Below are 21,676 nucleotides of genomic sequence, written 5' to 3' on the forward strand. Positions count from 1 at the left end.
GGAAGCATGATATGCCTGCTTTTTTTTATATTTTTACAGTAGGGAAATTATAATGGTAGAATAACCCATCTGATTTTAAAATATAAACTTAAGAATTTTCCCAGAGTGTATTTGTTCCAGGTTCCAAATGGTTCACTTCAGGGCAATATTCGGCACAGCAGAAAATGCTAATTACCATCAAATGCATTCTGAACAATTTCATTCTAATGCCCTTTGCAATTGGTTCAGCAAAACTCTTACCTGAGCAAAGCTTTTCTGGTTCCAGATCACTGATTTGTTTAAGCAGAAACAAAGGGAAACCATGGTTGACTGGCTAATAGTCTTTTCTTTGGTTCTTATAGAGCATTTAAATAAGAAAATAATCAAGTAACTGACTAGCTAAGGCCATTTTTCTCTGTTGTTCCTAGGGATCCAGGTTGTGCCTTGTTTGGGGAAATGTAAGTTCAGTTTTCATAACTGCAGGGAGTTTTCCATCATGTGATTTTAATCACTTGCTGCTGCATCAGCTCTATGATTTTTGCCCTGTGACATTGGCACAAATAATTTTAATGTGGGGATTGTATTGAGAACATTTTTAAAAAGTAAACATTCCATTACACAAATATAATGCCAATTTGCAACACAATTGGAATGATTCATGACAAGTACCTACTAAATAGAATAGGTATATACAAAAAGAAATCAACATTTCAGCACCTGGCTTATTTCTGGGCTGTTAAAGCTAGTTTAGGAAAAAAAAAAAAGGACAAGCTAGATTTAACTATTGTAATAGTCACTCTATTTCTATAGTTTCACTCTATTTGGCCATTATTAGGCCACTTTCCATTTCCAAAAGCAAAATAAAAGTTAATTTGGAAAGTTTCATAGGCTTGATATTATACTTAGAGCTAAATGATATTTAACTTTAGTTATTCATGTAAAAATGAATCAGTACCAATTTAACTCTCATGTAATTGATGGTCATGTAGAGCTGCTTGTCTTTTATATCATTAGTATGATTTGATACCCTTAGCAAATTCCAAATTAACTGCCCTCATATGCTCCTACATCAGTATGTTTTTGGCTACTCTTATTTTCATCTTTTTACCTTCAAAACAGCCTATTTATTAGATCTATTATTGGCTAGATGGCTAGTAATTATAAATAAAATGTAAACCACAGGGAATATAAATTTGAACTTTATTGCCACAAATTTAATAAAAACATTTGTATTGTGGCTGGTCACTATAACCTGTTAATGGAAATATAAATTTTGACAAACTGAACCCCAAAATTTCTTTTTATATTACCACCTAAGCTTTTAAAATTGTTGTGCCTGTAATACTTTAGGACTTGTTATCTATTACTATGATTATTTTAAAAAAACTGCTGACTTTGAAAATTAGCCACTTTTAACATATTCAAACATCAATGTGCGGTAGTATTTCTTAAACTGCACCTATTATTTCCCTCACATAAGAGTAGCAATCAGGCACTTCCCTGGCGGACCAGTGGTTGAGACTTCGCCTTCCAATGCAGGGGAGTGTGGAAGACTCAATAAAGACTTTAAAATTGGTCCACATTAAAAAAAAAAAGTAGCAATCAAAAACCTACTATTATCATCCTTATTTCTTGCTTTAAATATCTTGTCATAAATAACTTTAATTTGAACCCTTTTACTGTAAGTGAAAGCTGGACTCTCCTTCTTTTCACCCTACAGTAAATGCCTCCACATTGACAGATATATCATTTATGTCAGAGGTTTAAGCCTGGATTAAAAATGACATGCCTCTAGGAAAATATCTATCCCTGACAACCATTTTGCAAAACACTGCATATTATTTACATATTGCATGTCATGAAGATTCCTACTGGCATAGTAAGAAATTAATCAAAATACAAATCTTTGAGAGAACAGCTCCAAGAAAAAGAAAAATGGTAGAATTTAACAACTGTAATTGAAGAGTTCCCTGTATCAGGCAAACTATTTAACTCTCATTCTTTGGGTGGAGATGGTTTATTAAATGACACAGCAGGACTGTGCTCTCCAGAATTACATTTCATGAGTCTTTGGCTCCTCTAAGAAGTACATGCTACATCTCCGCTATAGCAACACCACCGTTAAAATAAATTGTGTCATCATATTTAGAATGGCTGAAAGTGCTTTTGCCAATTCCTTACAGTCGTTTATATACAGAGAGTAACTGATATCAATCTTATAAGACCAAGGATCAGAGATACTTACTGATCATTTATTTGACATAAAATTATATTTGACATGTATTTCAAAAAGTACTTCTTAAATATTTTATTATTTTTTAAAGTATTTTAAGTGTTGAATTTCCAAGATTTCTATTCAGAGGAGAAATGCTAAGTCAACTGCCTGCCTTGACAGACTTAACAATCACACTTGACAACATTTTAGTTCTGGTTGTGTGTTTATTTAAGTCCTACCTACTCATCTGCATATAATATAATGTACCATCAAGTGTTCAGAGAAGTGAACACTCAATACATTCTCCAAGTTGTTGGCTATTTCCTATATGAGGAGTATATGATTTAGAAATTTTTTTCCTTGAAGAGAAATGAGAATGATGCTTAAACAACAGCACTCCCACTGGCCACGCTGGCCATGGCTAAATTTAAGAAGAAGAGCTGGCTTTCCCCCTCGCCAATCAGCAGTGTTATTTTTGTCCCTGCAGTTACACTCTCCCCTCCTCATTAGTTTTCTTGAGGATTGAAGAAAGCGTTTCACGGCACTTTAGAGTTACTAAAATTAGGTGAGTTGTGTGTATGTGGGAGTTGAGGAGTTGTAGTGGATGCTTCTTCAGAAATCTTGTCAAGACAATAAGTCGCACAATCAAGGAGAGGATTCGCCTTGGAGGAACTGCTGCTGTAGGAGCGCACAGTTCCCTCAGCCTTTCCCAGTGGAGAACCTGCCCTTGTTCCGAATTATCACTCTTTCTTTGGTTCCAATGTCTTCTTCAGTACCCTGTGTGCACTGCTTTCTTCCTTCTAGGTCTGTCCATCATTGACCTTACTTGTTAGTGCTCTCATCCACGTTCCCTTCTGTCCTCCTTCTCCTTGTCACATACGCACCAAGTGCCACTTACTGAGACTCAGCCTAAACCCTGCCTATAGCTCAGACCAGATGGTTGAAATGATTCTGTGTAATCAACCCAATAACAAACAGTAACATACTGTGAGATGAGTTTGAGGTTAACTGAGTTGAAGCCTTGACTTTGACACTAAGTGGTTATGCTCGGCATTAGCAAGTAACAGAACACCTCCAATGCCCGGATTGTCCGTGATCAGCTCGGTGCTTTGTGACCACCTAGAGGGATGGGATAGGGAGGGTGGGAGGGAGGGAGACGCAAGAGGGAGGAGATATGGGGATGTATGTATAGGTATAGCTGATTCACTTTGTTATAAAGCAGAAACTAACACACCATTGTAAAGCAATTATACTCCAATAAAGATGTTAAAAAAAAAAATTGAAATAGTCATAGTAATTACCTAATTCACAAGAATGCACTGACAACCAGGACTGAGCGTGCCAGGTAATGTGTAGGCACTTTTCATAAATTATGTCTGATTTTTACAATAACCTTGAAAATCTCTAATATATATCTAGTTTATATATGAGAAGATCCAGTCTCAAAAAGACAAGTAACTAACTCAGAACGACAGTTTTAATCCACCAACTCCAACACATCTTTCTTTATACACCACCTTCTGTCTCCAGATAAGACAATGTGCATGGAAACTTTGCAAACAGTAAGGTTTTTAAAAAAGATTTTATTATTCTTGCTAAGTTCAGCTGGTTCTGGACAAAGCAGTCCCAGGAGGGCATATAAGGTAGACCAAGCCCTTACAGAACCAAACCTTACAGAACAGGATATGTTGGCAATGATACTAGTTTGGGCCACAACAACTGCCTCTCTCTGTCCCATTGTACATATCATAAAACCCAAATCTAAGAAGATTATTACATACAAACTTGAAAGGTGCACATGAATTGAAAGGATCTACATAAATGAGGCAGACGACATGTAAAAGAGGGATCAAACAAAAGGGTCTGATGGAAGGCACTGCCGTAGATGTAGAGACATTTAATTTTTCCCTCCTCTAATCTGATTTCTGTGTTATGGGGAGTAAGTAATACCATTATCATCTGCCTTTAATAATAGAAAAAATATCTACTTATCTCAGTTTTATATATTCTTCTAATTAGATTACTTTTATTCTTTTGATCTTAAATATAACATGGTAATAAAAAATAAGATAGAACTGGGATACTCAAAGTGGTTGATGAAGTTTTACATTACTTTAGAATGTTCTTCTAATAAGCAAGATAAATAAAGTAGATTAAGAATTTCATAAAGTTAGTTTACCCACTTGAAGCATCATACTCTTAACTGGAAGATCTGTGCTCTATTTTTTTCTAATAAATTTGCATTAAGTTCAGTTCCAACTTGACTCCTGAACAGTCTAGGCCAATTATTTAGAAGGTAGAGATTTTATCCCCCTTTCCTGACAGTCAAATGCCTCAATACAATATTCAGGATGGTGAAGCTTCTTCTCTACTGAAAAAAAAAAGTAGGAAAAAAGAAGAAAAAAACAAGAAATGGCAGGATTAGTAATTTACTAGCTCTTCTCATAAGAGAGTGACAGATGTAAGATTTGTTCTATTATGAAGATTCATCTTTTTTTCTACAGCAGAGCACTGATACCTTATTTCATGAAGCCTATTTATAAAAGATGCTTGTCAAAATTGTTTTCTTGACTAAATAATTTTGGGAAATGCTGAATACTATTATGCCTTCTTGGAGAATCACAAAGAACATAAGAATATTTAAGGTTTTGAGAAATTCTTCAGTAAAGATACCTGTTAACCTATATTTTTCCATTACACAAACTCTAAAATGTATCTGTCAAAACCAGTATTCCAAGAAATATAATTGGAAATTTACAGGCATATAGTATTATGTCTGAAATAAACAATACGTTACTAATGATTTTTCATTGCTTTCCTTTTCAGCGGACTGTGGAGGACCTTTTGAACTGTGGGAGCCAAATACAACATTCATGTCTATGAACTTTCCAAACAACTACCCGAATCAGGCTTTCTGTGAGTCATTTCTTTTCCAGGCCATGAGAAACAAATGTATATATCAAAGTTAGATTCTCCCCTTGACACAGCAAAGTAATTATAAATTTGCTGTATCTGAATACAACTACCACATCTGTGAGATTGCTTAATAGAATGATAACAAGAATAACAATAATTAATTACTAACTTTTTAGCATTTATTTTATGCCAGTCGCTGCACTAATGCTTTATATACCTTATTTTAGACTGTTCTCACAATAATTCTTTAAAACAGATGATATTATTATATTTCTCAAATTTAAAAGTTGAATAAAACCAGTAAGTGAAAGAGGCAGCCTTACCCCAGACACCACTCCCCTTGATTATGCATATAATGTTTATGGTGTGTATAACAAGGTTGCAATTCCATAGAATAAGGTCAGTGGAAAGTATAAAAAGCAAAGAGCCAGTTGTGACATGCACACCCTTTATAAATATAGACTAAGGTCAATAAAGCAGGCAGTTATAGTAATGTGATTAGATTCCCAATATAAAAGTTGAACTAATAAAGAGGATCACTAAAATATTCTAAGTCTAGAGAGGAGAATAGACTAGAATGCTAAAACCATAAAAAGCTTGTCTCTAGGTCATTAGTCCTAAATAGAGAAGCTCATAAGGCTGCTTAGAGATTGTTTGTGTTAAAGATGCAGATTACCAGGCCCACCCTACAAAGATTCCACTCCAGTAGTTCTGGGAAACAGATATGTTCTGCCCCTGCCTTCCATAGCCATCCATAACACCACCAACCTAAACGGAAAATTCTACCAGTGAAAAAAATGCCCCAATGACAGTAAAAAATGTGTTATTAGAAAATGTCATTTCTTCCTTCAAATGATCCAGTGATAAGTATCATTTTGATAGGATAATAGAGTCACTATTATAGGGAGATATCTGATTCAAAAAAATAAACAGCCATTAATCTAATTTGACTTGTATGGGGAACCAGAGATGATCATCTCTACTTCACATTGGAAATATCTTTTAAACAATTTGGAGAAATTTATTAAATTTATTGATTTATTCAACAAATATTTATTGAATGCTTCATCTGTTAGGCACTGAAGTAAGTAAAGAAGAAACAAACATAATTCAGTCTACATAAGGATTCAGATAAATTGTCAGGCATCACAAAATGTTTAAGGTACTGTTTGTAATAAGTGCAAAAGCAGGAGACTGTGGAGGGACATGAGAGGTACCTAACATACAAAAAGTTCAGAGATAGAAGACCTTGATTTTTTTTTCTTGAATCTTCAAGCAAAGTTAAGTAATAATAACAAATGAAATTGAAGTGTGAAGGTATTTCACACCACATTAAGCAGTTTGGATTTTATTCTGAGAGCACTGAGGAAACTTTAAACGGTTTAGAGGAAAATAGTGATGAAATCATGTTTGCATTTTTGATAGATCCGTCTGGCTGTAGAATCAGAGACAGGTGGTAAGGGAGCCATCAGCATCAACAATTAGGAGATGAAAAATAAAGGTGACTTGAACTCAGATAGTGGCAGTGGAGACTGAGAAGGAAATGGGATTCCAGGGATATAGGAGGTAGTATTGGCAGCCTTGGTGATTGATTGGACGCAGTAGGAGAGAGGAGGTCAAGGGAGATGCGGAGGTTTCTGGTATAGACAACTATGAGTAGATGATTAGTGGTGCTATTCACTGAGATAGGAAGAATGAAAAGAGGAATGAGTTGGGGAAAGACATAATTGTGTGTTCCCTGTATTACACATTGAATTTGAGATACGTACATATGTACACAGTAAATAATTGAATAAATGGATCTACTTCTCAAAAAAAAAGTGTAGAAAATAAAGACTTAGATGTCATGACTATGTTGATGAAATGATGTCCTTAAGAGTGAATGAGAAAACTCACGCAGAATGAGGAAAGAGCCTAGAACAAAATCTAAAGACTAAATCTTTTAAGGAATCAATAAAGAACAAGGAGTGTTTATTGTTACTAAGGCTAGTAATTTTGTTTTGTTTTGTTCCAAAAGGAACTACCATCATATGACACATATAAATAATGGCAAAAATTACTTAAAGAAATACTAAAGTTTAGTTGCCCTACAAATTGCATTTTAATCACCTCATTTTCCTCTACATTTAGTCATGGAAATAAAATAAATGGAAATAGAATATTCACATCTTTGACATTCATAAATTTTAGGTTGAAGGAGTAAAAGCCTATTGGCAAGCTTTGATTAAAGTATTCCATTTTATATGAAATAAAGCAAATTCAATTACAGTAAATTATTTCATATTTAGTTGAAATTTTACTACAAATATTCTGGAATAGACAAAATGTTTCTTCACACACTCAAACAGCTTGGAATGTTGGTTTATATAAAATGAAAACATCTTTGAAAGTAATTTGAAATTCTCAAGAGATTGAAGTTTTGAAGAGAAATCAAAAGAAGTATGTTTAAACTATGTTGTTATTTATTATTTTTAAGGTGTTTGGAATTTAAATGCACAAAAGGGAAAAAATATTCAGCTTCACTTTCAAGCATTTGACTTAGAAAATATTGCAGATGTTGTTGAAATCAGAGATGGTGAAGGAGATGATTCCTTGCTCTTAGGTAAGTCTCCAGTTTAAATATTGTGAAGGTTGTATGGCTCAAGACATTGGACTGATGGAGAGACCATTTCTCAATAAATGTAGTCACTCTTTTACAACAAGCAAAGGGAAATTACAGCAGTAGAGTAACATGTCAAACTGTATGTCACGCTTCCAATATGGGGAGTGTTTACAATGATGACAGAATGATGTTTTTCTGAAGCATTCTTGGCAAACAAGGATTCATAGTTTTGAGTCAGCAGTTCCTACCAGCTGATATTTATTTACTACAATAAGCATTACACTTTAGAGACTAAAAGCTAAGAACATCCATTATGCAGTTTTCTATGCATTATGTGTACATCGTATTTCCAAAGATAGCTATTATATTATGTTTTATTTCACTTCAAACTAGAGGAACAATTGTGTTTGTTATGCAAAAATTTTAAATGCTTTTTACTTTGTGTTTCACTATTACTTTGATTGTCTGTGTCTCTAGTACTAGTTGCTTCTATATAAGTATCTGAGAATGAGTCAAAAGTTGAGCAAGTTGATTTTTCCCTAACATCTATTGATCATTAATTTTTTTAAATAGACATGGGGGGAAAGTGTTCTATTCTAGAGGAAATTATTATACCTAGATCATAAAATACATGTTAATATAATAAAAATCTATCAAGTATAATGGCTAATATCTACTCAATTACTACCAATTTTTAAGAAAGAAGTGTCTCTTGATAAGTCATGCACTGAACTATGAAAATACATGAAAGGTCAACTGGAATGCAGAAACAGCACACTTTACAAGTAAAAGTGTTTTATCTAACTGTGCTTTAGACCTGTATTAATTATTTCCTATAAAATCTGGCCAGATAGCTATGCAATCACATGAACACTGCAACCAGTGGATGAAGACTCCAGAGGGCACGCGCTATAGCAACGAAGGAGCAGAGTGGTGGAGAGGGTTCCCCAGCCATACTAATCCATCACCATTATGTAGGCTCTTCAGAAAAATCCCACAAAGTTCTAAAGTACAAGTTTCCTGGGAGAGGATTTTGAGAGCCACACACAGAACAAATAACAATGAAAGTCTCGGTGGGGTGAGGAGCCTTGTGCTAGCAAGAACTGAGGAACTTCAAATTTGATTTTCAATACAGTTATAAACACATTTTGAGTAGTTTTTCCATTTTCAGTTTACTCTGTCTTTCTAATAAAAACTTCAGTGTTCTCATGATCTAAGAAAAATCAATTTTTATCATTTCACCTCTTAGTATTTCCATCAATCACCAAAAAGGATCTCAGAATCATCCTTTTCAAATATGTAGGTGAGAAGTTCTTTTGATACAGAATCACTTTCAAGGATTCCAGTATATAAAATATTTAATAAGATGAATGTATTTTTAAATTAACTGAAGCCTTTAGTTTTTAATAAAGAGTATTTTATTGTTTATGAAACCCTCAAAGCCCAGGGATTAGAGGGAAAAAAATTGAAAACCACCATTTAGGTTTATATTATCTGTCTCTAATTAATTCATCTTTCAGATTAGGTTAGTGATTCAATTTATAAAAAAAATCAAATAAATTTAGACAAAAATTTATTAAAGGAGACTATAAGCTCTGTTATTTTATAAGGGTCTTTAAAAGCAGGCAAATAATTATTTTTCTGTGATAACATGGGCTTTGAATAATAGTGATGCAAAGCCAGACAATATTATGAGTAATTCATCATTAAATTATAGAGCTGCAGAAACCTTAAGTAATACTGGAAAAGGTCAGTAGAGAAGTTGGCTTTCCTAGAAGCAGTGCCTAAAATGTAAGAGAATACGCATTTACTTACATGTGGTGCTTCCTGAGCAAGCCAGGCTGCATGTTGCATACCTCTGGGAGACAGAACTGAGAAAAAGGGTATATTCCTTCTAGAGTCAAAGGATCATCTCACTGATTATTCTTTTTTTTTTTTTTTTTTTTGAGCAGCTGTGTACACAGGGCCTGGTCCAGTAAAGGACGTGTTCTCAACCACCAACAGAATGACTGTGCTTTTTATCACTGATGACGCATTGGCAAAAGGGGGATTTAAAGCAAATTTCACTACTGGCTATCACTTGGGGATTCCAAGTAAGTGCACTCGGGATTACATGCTGCCTTGTAACTTTTGGAGCAAAACAGTAGAAACATACAGGAGGGGAGATTTGTTCAAGATGGCGGAGTAGAAGGACATGTGCTCACTTCCTCTTACAAGAGCACCAGAATCACAACTAACTGCTGAACAGTCACTAACAGGAAGACACTGGAACTCACTAAAAAGATACCCCACATCCAAAGACAAAGGAGAAGCCGCAATGAGACAGTAGGAGGGGCGCAATCACAAAATCAAATCCCATAACTGCTGGGTGGGTGACTCACAAACTGGAGAACAATTATACCACAGGAGTCCACCCACTGGAGTGAAGGCTCTGAGCCCATGTCAGGCTTCCCAATCTGGGGGGCTGGCAATGGGAGGAGGAATTCCCAGAGAATCAGACTTTGAAGGCTAGCAGAATTTGACTGCAGGACTTCAACAGGACTGGGGTAAACAGAGACTCCACTCTTGGAGGGCACACACAAAGTAGTGTATGCATCAGGACCCAAGGGGAAGGAGCAGTGACCCCGTAAGAGACTGGACCAGACCTACCTACTAGTGTTAGAGGGTGTCCTGAAGAGATGGGGGGTGGCCATGGCTCACCATGGGGACAAGGACCCTGGCAGGAGAAGTTCTGGGAAGTACTCCTTGGCATGAGCCCTCCCGGAGTCAACCATTAGCCCCACTAATGGGTCTGTAGCCTCTAGTGCTGGGTCGCCTCAGGCCAAACAACCAACAGGGAGGGAACTCAGCCCCACCCATCAACAGACAAGCAGATTAAAGTTTTACTGAGCTCTGCCCACCAGAGCAACACCCAGATCTACACACCACCAGTCCCTCCCATCAGGAAGCTTGAACAAGCCTCTTAGATAGCATCATCCACCAGTGGGCAGACAACAGAAGCAAGAAGAACTATAATCCTGCAGCCTGTGGAACAAAAACCACATTCACAAAAAGACAGACAAAATTAAAAGGCAGAGGACTATGTACCAGAAGAAGGAACAATATAAAACAGAGAAAAACAATTAAATGAAGTGGAGATAGGCAACCTTCCAGAAAAAGAATTCAGAATAATGATAGTAAAGATGATCCAGGACCTCAGAAAAAGAATGGAGGCAAAAATCGAGAAGATGAAAGAAATGTTTAATAAAGACGTAGAAGAATTAAAGAACAAACAAACAGAGATGAACAATACAATAACTGAAATGAAAAATACACAAGAAAGAATCAATAGCAGAATAACTGAGGTAGAAGAACGGATAAGTGACCTGGAAGACAGAATGGTGGAATTCACTACCATGAAACAAAATAAAGAAAAAGAATGAAAAGAAATGAAGACAGCCTAAAAGACCTCTGGGACAACATAAAACGCACCAACATTCACATTACAGGGGTCCCAGAAGGAGAAAAGAGAGAGAAAGGACCTGAGAAAATATTTGAAGAGATTATAGTTGAAAACATCCTTAACATGGGAAAGGAAATAGCCACCCAAGTCCAGGAATCACAGAGAGTCCCAGGCAGGAAAAACCCAAGGAGAAACACGCCAAGACACATAGTAATCAAATTGGCAAATATTAAAGACAAAGAAAAATTATTAAAAGCAACAAGGGAAAAATGACCAATAACATACAAGGGAACTCCCATAAGGTTAACAGCTGATTTCTCAGCAGAAAAACTACAAACCAGAAGGGAGTGGCACTATATATTTAAAGCGATGAAAGGGAAGGACCTACAACCAAGATTACGCTACCCAGCAAGGACCTCATTCAGATTCGATGGAGAAATCAAAAGCTTTACAAACAAGCAAAAGCTAAGAGAATTCAGCACCACCAAACCAGCTCTCCAACAAATGCTAAAGGAACTTCTCTAAGTGGGAAACACAAGAGAAGAAAAGGACCTACAAAAACAAACCCAAAACAATTAAGAAAATGGTAATAGGAACATACATATTGTTAATTACCTCAAATGTGAATGGATTAAATGCTCCAACCAAAAGACACAGGCTCACTGAATGGATACAAAAACAAGACTGTATATATGCTTTCTACAAGAGAGCCACTTCAGACCTAGGGACACATACAGACTGAAAGTGGGGGGTGGAAAAAGATATTCCATGCAAATGGAAATCAAAAGAAAGCTGGAGTAGCAATATTCATATCAGATAAAATAGACTTTAAAATAAAGAATGTTACAAGAGACAAGGAAAGACACTACATAATGAACAAGGGATCAATCCAAGAAGATATAACATTATAAATATTTATGCACCTAACATAGGAGCACCTCAATACATAAGGTAAATGCTAACAGATATAAAAGAGGAAATCAACATTAACACAATAATAGTGGGGGATTTTAACACCTCACTAACAACAACGGACAGATCATCCAGACAGAAAATTAATAAGGAAACACAAGCTTTAAATGACACAACAGACCAGATAGATTTAACTGATACTTATAAGACATTACATCCAAAAACAACACAATAAACTTTCTTCTCAAATGCACATAGAACATTCTCCAGGGTAGATTGCATCTTGGGTCACATCAAGCCTCAGTAAATTTAAGAAAATTGAAATCATATCAAGCATCTTTTCAGACCACAATGCTATGAGATTAGAAATCAGTTACAGGGAAAAAAACATAAAAAACACAAACACATGGAGGCTAAACAATACGTTACTAAATAACCAAGAGATCACTGAAGAAATCAAAGAGGAAATAAAAAAATACCTAGAGACAAATGACAATGAAAACACGATGATCCAAAACTTATGGGATGCAGCAAAAACAGTTTTAAGAGGGAAGTTTACAGCAATACAATCCTACGTCAAGAAACAAAAAAAATCACAAATAAACAATCTAACCTTACACCTAAAGGAACTAGAGAAAGAAGAACAAACAAAACCCAAAGTTAGTAGAAGGAAAGAAATTATAAAGATCAGAGCAGAAATAAATGAAAGAGAAACATAGAAAACAATAGCAAAGATCAATAAAACTAAAAGCTGGTTCTTTGAGAAGATAAACAAAATTGATAAACCTTTAGCCAGACTCATCAAGAAAAAGAGGGAGATGACTCAAATCAATAAAATTAGAAATGAAAAAGGAGAAGTTACAATGGACACCACAGAAATAAAAAGCATCATAAGAGACTACTACAGGCACCTCTAGCCCAATAAAATGGACAACCTGGAAGAAATGGACAAATTCTTATAAAGATATAACCTTCCAAGACTGAACCAAGACGAAATAGAATTTATGAACAGACCAATCACAAGTAATGAAATTGACACTGTAATTAAAAGTCTTCCAACAAACAGAAGTCCAGGACCAAATGGCTTCACAGGTGAATTCTATCAAACATTTAGAGAAGACCTAACACCCATCCTTCTCAAGCTCTCCCAAAAAATTGCAGAGGAAGGAACACTCCCAAACTCATTCTATGAGGCAACCATCACCCTGATACCAAAACCAGACAAAGATACTACAAAAAAGAAAATTACAGACCAATGTCACTGATGAATATAGATGAAAAAATCCTCAACAAAATGTTAGCAAACAGAATCCAACAACACATTAAAAGGATCATACACCATGATCAAGTGGGATTTATCCCAGGGATGCAAGGATTCTTCAATATATGAAAATCAATCAATGTGATACACCATATTAACAAACTGAAGGATAAAAACCACATGATCATATCAATAGATGCAGAAAAAGCTTTTGACAAAATTCAACACCCATTTATGATTAAAAACTCTCCAGAAAGTGGGCATAGAGGGAACCTACCTCAACATAATAAAGGGCAAATACGACAAACCCACAGCAAACATCATTCTCAATGGTGAAAAACTGAAAGCACTTCCTCTAAGATCAGGAACAAGACAACGATGTCCACTCTTGCCACTGTTATTCAACATAGTTTTGGAAGTCCTGGCCATGGCAATCAGAGAAGAAAAAGAAGTAAAAAGAATACAAATTGTAAAAGAAGAAGTAAAACTGTCACTGTTTGCAGATGACATGATACTATACAGAGAAAATCCTAATAATGCCACCAGAAAACTACTAGAGCTAATCAATGAATTTGGTAAAGTTGCAGGATACAAAATTAATGCACAGAAATCTCTTGCATTCCTATACACTAACAACGAAAGATCAGAAAGAGAAATTAAGGAAACAATCCCATTCACCATTGCAACAAAAAGAGTAAAATACTTAAGAATAAACCTACCTAAAGAGGTAAAAGACCTGTACTCAGAAAACTGTAAGACACTGATAAAAGAAATCAAAGATGATACAAACAGATAGAGAGATATACCATGTTCTTGGATTGGAAGAATAAATATTGTGAAAATGACTATACTACTCAGAGCAATCTACAGGTTCAACGCAATCCCTATCAAACTACCAATGGCATTTTTCACACAACTAGAACAAAAAAATCTTAAAATTTGTATGGAGACAAAAAAGACCCCAAATAACAAAAGCAATCTTGAGGGAAAAAAACGGAGCTGGAGGAATCAGACTTCCTGACTTCAGACTGTACTACAAAGCTACGGTAATCAAGACAATATGGTACTGGCACAAAAACAGAAATATAGATCAATGGAACAGGAAAGAAAGCCCAGAGATAAACTCATGCACCTATGGTTAACTAATCTATGACAAAGGAGGCAAGGATATACAATGGGGAAAAGACAGTCTCTTCAATAAGTGGTGCTGGGCTACCAAATGTAAAACCGATAGCTAGTGGGAAGCAGTTGCATAGCACAGGGAGATCAGCTCAGTACTTTGTGACCACCTAGAGGGGTGGAATAGGGAGGGTGAGAGGCAGGGAAACGCAAGAGGGAAGAGATATGGGGATATATCTATATCTATAGCTGATTCACTTTGTTATAAAGCAGAAACTAACACACCATTGTAAAGCAATTATACTCCAATAAAGATGTTAAAAAATATATAAAATTAAAATTAAAATTAAAAAGAAAGTGGTGCAGGGAAAACTGGACAGCTACATGTAAAAGAATGAAATTAGAACACTCCCTAACACCATACACAAAAATAAACTCAAAATGGATTAAAGACCTAAATGTAATGCCAGAAACTATAAAGCTCTTAGAGGAAAACATAGGAAGAACACTCTATGACATAAATCACAGCAAGATCCTTTTTGACCTACCTCCTAGAGTAAGGGAAATAGAAACAAAAATAAACAAATGGACCTAATGAAACTTAAAAGCTTTTGCACAGCAAAGGAAACCATAAACAAGATGAAAAGACAACACTCAGAATGGGAGAAAATATTTGCAAACAATCAATAGACAAAGGATTAATCTCCAAAATATCTAAACAGCTCATGCAGCTCAATATTAAAAAAACAAGCAACCCAATCCAAAAATCGGCAGAAGACCTAAGTAGACATTTCTCCAAAGAAGACATACAGATGGCCAAGAAGCACATGAAAAGCTGCTCAACATCACTAATTATTAGAGAAATGCAAATCAAAAATACAATAAGGTATCACCTCACACCGGTTAGAATGGGCATCATCAGAAAATCTACAAACAACAAATGCTGGAGAGGGTGTGGAGAAAAGGGAGCCCTCTTGCACTGTTGGTGGGAATGTAAATTGATACAGCCACTATGGAGAACAGTATGGAGGTTCCTTAAAAAACTAAAAATAGAACTACCATATGACCCAGCAATCCCACTACTGGGCATATACCCAGAGAAAACCATAATTCAAAACACACACGTACCACAATGTTCATTACAGCACTATTTACAATAGCCAGGACATGGAAGCAACCTGAATGTCCATCGACAGATGAATGGGTAAAGAAGATGTGGCACATATATACAATGGAATATTACTCAGCCATAAAAAGGAACGAAATTGGGTCTTTTGTAGAGACGTGGATGGACCTAGAGACTGTCATACAGAGTGAAGTAAGTCAGAAAGAGAAAAACAAATATCGTATGCTAACACATATGTGTGGAATCTAGAAAAATTGTACTGATGACCAGTTTGCAAGGCAGAAATAGAGACACAGATGTAGAGAACAAACGTATGGACACCAAGGGGCGAAAGCAGGGGTGGTGGTGGGGGTGGATGAATTGGGAGATTGGAATTGACATATATACAACAATATGTATAAAATTGATAACTAATAAGAACCTGCTGTATAAAAAAGTAAAATAAAATTCAAATATAAAAAAAGAAACATATAAGACTTAATTTCAATGTTTGCATTCTAGTACATTTATTCATTCTTCCTCATCTTAAAGGAAATTTTCTTCCTTCCTTTACACCTGATTAACCACTAGCTGACTTTGTTCAAAGCTGGAATCCACACTGGTTTTTCAGCAAACCTATATGCACTTCTCTGGTGTGAAAAGAGCTGTGCATTTTGTACACTGAAGAGAGCCGTTTTAAACTATAAAGGGAGGTTATTGGCACTGTGAGGAAAGAGGATTGTCTGTCATGTTCCCTTTGCCAAGAATGCTTTTAGAGAACAGCAGGGATACAGGCAAATGAGCTGTTTGAATGCCAACAACATCCAATTAAAAAATTAACATCATTAACTTCTTGGAGACAAGCAGTGTAAATGCACTGCCATGAAGGGAGAAGGAATTTGATGCTGATACTTGCTGGGATGCACAACCTTCTTACCCTATATTTTTTATTACATCAATAACATAGTCAGCAGGAAAACCAAAATCGTGACCAGCTTGCTCATCATAGAGATATCTAGATATATATGTAGATGTAGATATAGACATAGATATAGATATAAATATTTTCATTCATATATGTAAGATGTAATACAACTCTGCATTCAACAGTCTATAGAGAATTTTTAGAGCTTGCTTCTCCCCTTGTACTATGATTTTTTAAAATACTTCTGTCCCACAACTTAGTAGTTCTCTCTAGATGCAAATATGTCAGGAAAACAGAATACACATTCCTTCCTACATCTATCCTTCCCTTCCATAAGAGATTGTGGTCAGTTTGTCTTTAATTAAAATGTCTAGAAAAGAGGTAGAGTTGGAGCATTGTTCATCATCTGGCCTATTATCTGATCCTAGAATCATCTGTACAAATCTCTGCTCCTCTACTTACAACTGCCCTAAACCTTAGACTCCATCCCAGAAAGTTGTATGCTTTCAGCATTACTACAAATATGAAAATTGACCTGTAGCTTATATACCCTCTGTTCCTGAAAATAAGTCATAACAATTGTTACTATCCAAGCTACTTAGGTGAGAGTAAGTGGTAGCCCAGCCAACTATCCTGTTCTTCAGAAGAATTTTGTGATGTTTTAGGAGCAGCTACTTATGATTTATAAGCAACATTGACATGAATCAATCAAAAAATCCATTAGTGAAGTAAACAAAAAAATCAATTAATGAAGTATACAAACAAAAAATCAACTAGGGAAGTAAACAAACAAAAATATTAAGGCCTATGAAAGAACATACAACACCAAAGGAAAGCAATAAAGACTTTTAGATCAACAGAAAATTAGAATTTATCTCAAAATAGAGTACATGGAAAAGGAGAAAAATATAGAAAGTGATATGATTTATAATTATTTTAATTTATAAATGAGATTATTTATTCATTTTTAAATTATACTTATAAATATTTTTCAAAATAGCAAAAAAGAAAATATATTGACATGAAAATATAGTTATGTGTATAAATATATAATGTATAAATTATATATTATACATTATGTATAAATATAATGTATAAGATATATAAAGATAGAGAGAGATAAATATAATGTATAAAAATCAGAAATTAACTTAGAGGAGAAGTAAATCACTGCCTTGGAAAATATTAATCAAAACAATTTTGAGACTACCATTATGAATTGTCAGTATTCTCTCCCTATGGCCACCTTTGGGCAGAGGAATTTCTTGTTGAAACTCTACCACAACTAGATTATTATTTCTGACTTGATCAGAGGTTTTTGTTAATGGTGTGAACTGCACAGTTTATTTTGCACACCTATTCAAAAACTCTGGCACCAAAATACCACATTGTCACAAAAATGCAGCACAAAAGCATGATCAAGTAAGCAAAAACAATAGGTAAAGAGATGGAAAAATGTGGGAGTCTGTGATGGGCATACAGGAAAAAGACCAACCCACAAGCTGAAAGTAATAGAACCAGTTGAAACTAACACTGAAATGTGTAATGGGAAAAAACGAATACTTTCTAGATCTGATTAAAGTGACTGAAAAATCATGAAGTCTTATTGCTTACTGTAAAAAATGTATAAGCAGAAATCAGTGTTGTAACATTTCCTGTTTAAAATGTTTAATTTCAAGAGGAAAATTTTTCAGCAAATTTTTTAAGGAGAATAAACAGAATCATTTTTCAAAGATGTCAAAAATCAGTTCAGCTTTATATTTTAGCCATTTTATGGTGAATATTTAAAAACAGCGGAGTGACATTTCTAAATTTTTGAGGAGAAACTTCTGCAATAAAAAATGTATAGACATCAATATCACTCATATTTGAATGCAATATAATTAAGTGCTCAGTTCTATAAAGTATTTTAAAATAGAGCAAGCAAATATGTAATAGTTATTCTCTTAGAGGGGAGGGCTTCCCAACTTTTTTCCAAGGATGTCATGGAGGGAACTTTTGAGAAATACTATATATTTTTAAAATTTATTATAATTATATTTATTTATTTGTTATTACAATAAAATTTATTTTTCAACATTTATTTCTAGTAAGTATAAAAACACAAAATAAACTAAGAACTTGTAGCACATTATATTAACTGCAACTCTAATTAATTATTAGCTGTTTAATATTGTTCCATATCTATTCACCAAATTAAAATGAACTGCAAACATAAGGTTTTTTTTTTACTTTCTTTTTTTTATTGAAGTATTGTTGATTTATTATACTGTGTTAGCTTCAGGTGTACAGCACAGCGATTCAGTTATATATACTATATATATATCTATTTCTTTTCAGATTATATTTCCTTATAGGTTATTACAAAATATTGAGTATAGTTCCCTGTGCTATACAGTAGGTCCTTGTTGGTTATCTATATATTTTACATATAGTAGTGTGTATATGTTAATCCCAACCTCCTAATTTATCCCTCCCCCCCAACCCCATTCCCCCTTTGGTAAACATAAGTTTGTTTTCTATGTCTGTGAGTCTCTTTCTGTTTTGTAAATAATTTCATTTGTATCATTTTTTAATTTTTTAAAATTTTTATTGGAGTAAGGGTGATTTACAATGTTCTGTTAGTTACATAGAAAATCCTAAAGTTGCTACCAGAAAACTACTGGAGCTCATGGATGAATTTGGTAAAGTTGCAGGATACAAAATTAACACACAGAAATCCTTTGCATTCCTATACGTTAACAACAAAAGATCAGAAAGAGAAGTTAAGAAAACAATCCCATTCACCATCGCACCAAAAAGAATAAACATATGTATCAGTTTTTTAGATTCCACATATAAGCGATATCATATGATATTGGTCTTTGGCTGAGAAGTACTATATTTTTAAAGAAATGAAGATGAATAGTAAAACCAACTGAACTAATGAGATAAGAAAACTAATAGCTCTAACCAATAAGGGAGTGAATTTATTTACAAATCCAAACAACTGAAATAATTAATGAGCATTCCACCATCTGCAAAAGTGAAAGCATCTTGAAATGAAATTTTAGAGAAATAGTAGGTCTTTAAAGCCATATTTTAAATTGTAAGGGAACGGGGAGGAAAGAAGTGGAAAGAGAATAGGTTGGGAAAAGGAAGGCAGTAACATCTCTTCTATTAAAAATATTACAGTTACTAGCTTTTATTAGAGTCTTATAATAAGATAAATACATTAGGATTTTGAAAAATAGTACAAGAAATTTCTCTTCAAGATAAAAGCCAAAAGAATGTAATCTATGGCTTCCAACAAAAAATAGATTGGAGATTTATGGCATAGGTGTTGCTTATATTTGTTTGCCCTTTCACTAGATTTCAGTTACTATGATTATGTTATTTAGGTAATAAATCATTTAGAGAAAATTCCCTCAATTGAAGCTAAAATAGAGTCTTCCATGACCATCACTGTGTGCTGAATATGCTGGGAATGTGGTTTCACATCCCTCTTGGCCACAGGACAGATGCTGCTGGAGAGTAGAAAATGGAGGGATTGAGTCATCATCAACACAGTCTTCTCCCAGAGAGATTTTTACACCAAAAGGCTGAAAAGCAATTACAGAAACAGGGAATTGGCAGTGGCAGATAATCACGCTGGTAATGGAAAGAGAGATTAGGCACACATATCTGTTTATATTGGTTCTCTGCTTTGCTAGTCATTTTAGGAAAAAGGGATCAAAGGAATATCATAAATTTGCAGCATGTATGTGCTTCATTTATCTTCTGAGATATTTTAGGGACACCTTCCAAAGCATTCAATTGATGAGTAAAACAATTGTATAACATATTTTTGTATCTCCTTTCTTTATCTTAGTTATCACATTTTATTTACATTAAACTAGAGTATATGAAATATAGACTTATTAAGATCACTCTCCTCTGAATGTCCCTTCATTGCTCTTTTCTGAATATCAGAATCTTAATTTGGAATTCAATAGTGCTTATCTGGCAACTGTGGAAGTGGCAGCTGATTACATTTAGGGGTTTAGAGCCCTCCCCAGATTGTGTGGTATGTGCCTTAGAGATCAATTCAGTTCCATTAAAACCAAGCATATGTTGACTAAATGAGGCAGGGCTACTGGAGACTTCATAAAAAGGAGATGGGAAAATTCAGTTCTTAGCAATATTTTTTTTCTCTCTCTCACTATGGGCATAAAATTATCAGAAATAAGACATCAGAGGCCACAGAAAGTTAAACTTTTGGATTAAAGACTTCTTAATGAAGCCGAACTGTTATATGTTGCAAAGAATCAGAATTCAGTTCATGCATGTAAAGGGAAATTTTGAAAGCGTTTATTTACACTTCTCCTCAGAATTTGCCATTCTTTTCAGTTCAGCAGCAATAGATTGTTTTGCTCCATACAGCATTTGTTCATCCAATGTATTCATCTTATAGAAATAGGTTAATTTTTCCATGTTCATACAGTATTAACAGCTTTGGCTAGAGCACAAAAATGAATTACAATTTTCAGACATTTATACATGTTTTCATTCATATTTTTATTCAGATATTTAAATTTTCATTCAATGGATATGTGTTTTCCAATTAAATATAACCTGGCTATACTAGTAAAAGAGTAAAATTATTAATAAATTATCTATTATTAAATTATTGATATTGAAAACTCATTTTTACATAATGATTTTAACAAACTATGGAAACAAAGTAATGGGATAATATAAAAATGACTAGCTGTGACTAACATTCTATAAGTATATTATGATATTTGATTATGGGTACATAATTAAGCCATCAGGTTTTAAAATAAATATAATATATATTAAGTATAGATTTAAAATAGAATATATAAATTCAAAAACATATATACCTAGTTTTAAGTATTCCTGTTTGCTAAATGAAAATTAACACTAGAAAGATTAAAATATAAATTCAGTTAAAACATTAATGCTTGACTGTAGAGTAAGTAGCTGTCTTTGCCAATTTATCATCTCACTAACCTGGTTTAAAAATATGTGTTTATGAAATAAATTGATAATTACATTTACAAGAACCTCCCTAATAGTATTATACTTGATATATGTAACCTACTCACACTGGATAAAGATTTATAGAAACAACCAGCCCAGTCATGCCTTCCTTAAAGTATTTTTTATTAAAGTAACTTAAATTTGGATTGAAAAAATATAGACTTCATCAAAGTTT

General features: G+C 34.2%; 1 protein-coding gene across 1 annotated transcript in view; it reads left to right on the top strand.

Annotated features, from left to right (window-relative positions):
- TMPRSS15 (transmembrane serine protease 15) overlaps positions 1-21,676 on the top strand; it is a 134,656-nt gene that overhangs the window by 63,446 nt on the left and 49,534 nt on the right. The window contains exons 14-16 of the mRNA XM_061192958.1: positions 5,021-5,110; positions 7,587-7,712; positions 9,665-9,805. Coding sequence (XP_061048941.1) covers positions 5,021-5,110; positions 7,587-7,712; positions 9,665-9,805 — 357 coding nt within the window. The remainder of the gene's footprint in view (positions 1-5,020; positions 5,111-7,586; positions 7,713-9,664; positions 9,806-21,676) is intronic.

This window comes from Eubalaena glacialis, chromosome 6 (assembly GCF_028564815.1).
Source record: "Eubalaena glacialis isolate mEubGla1 chromosome 6, mEubGla1.1.hap2.+ XY, whole genome shotgun sequence".
NCBI lineage: Eukaryota > Metazoa > Chordata > Mammalia > Artiodactyla > Balaenidae > Eubalaena > Eubalaena glacialis.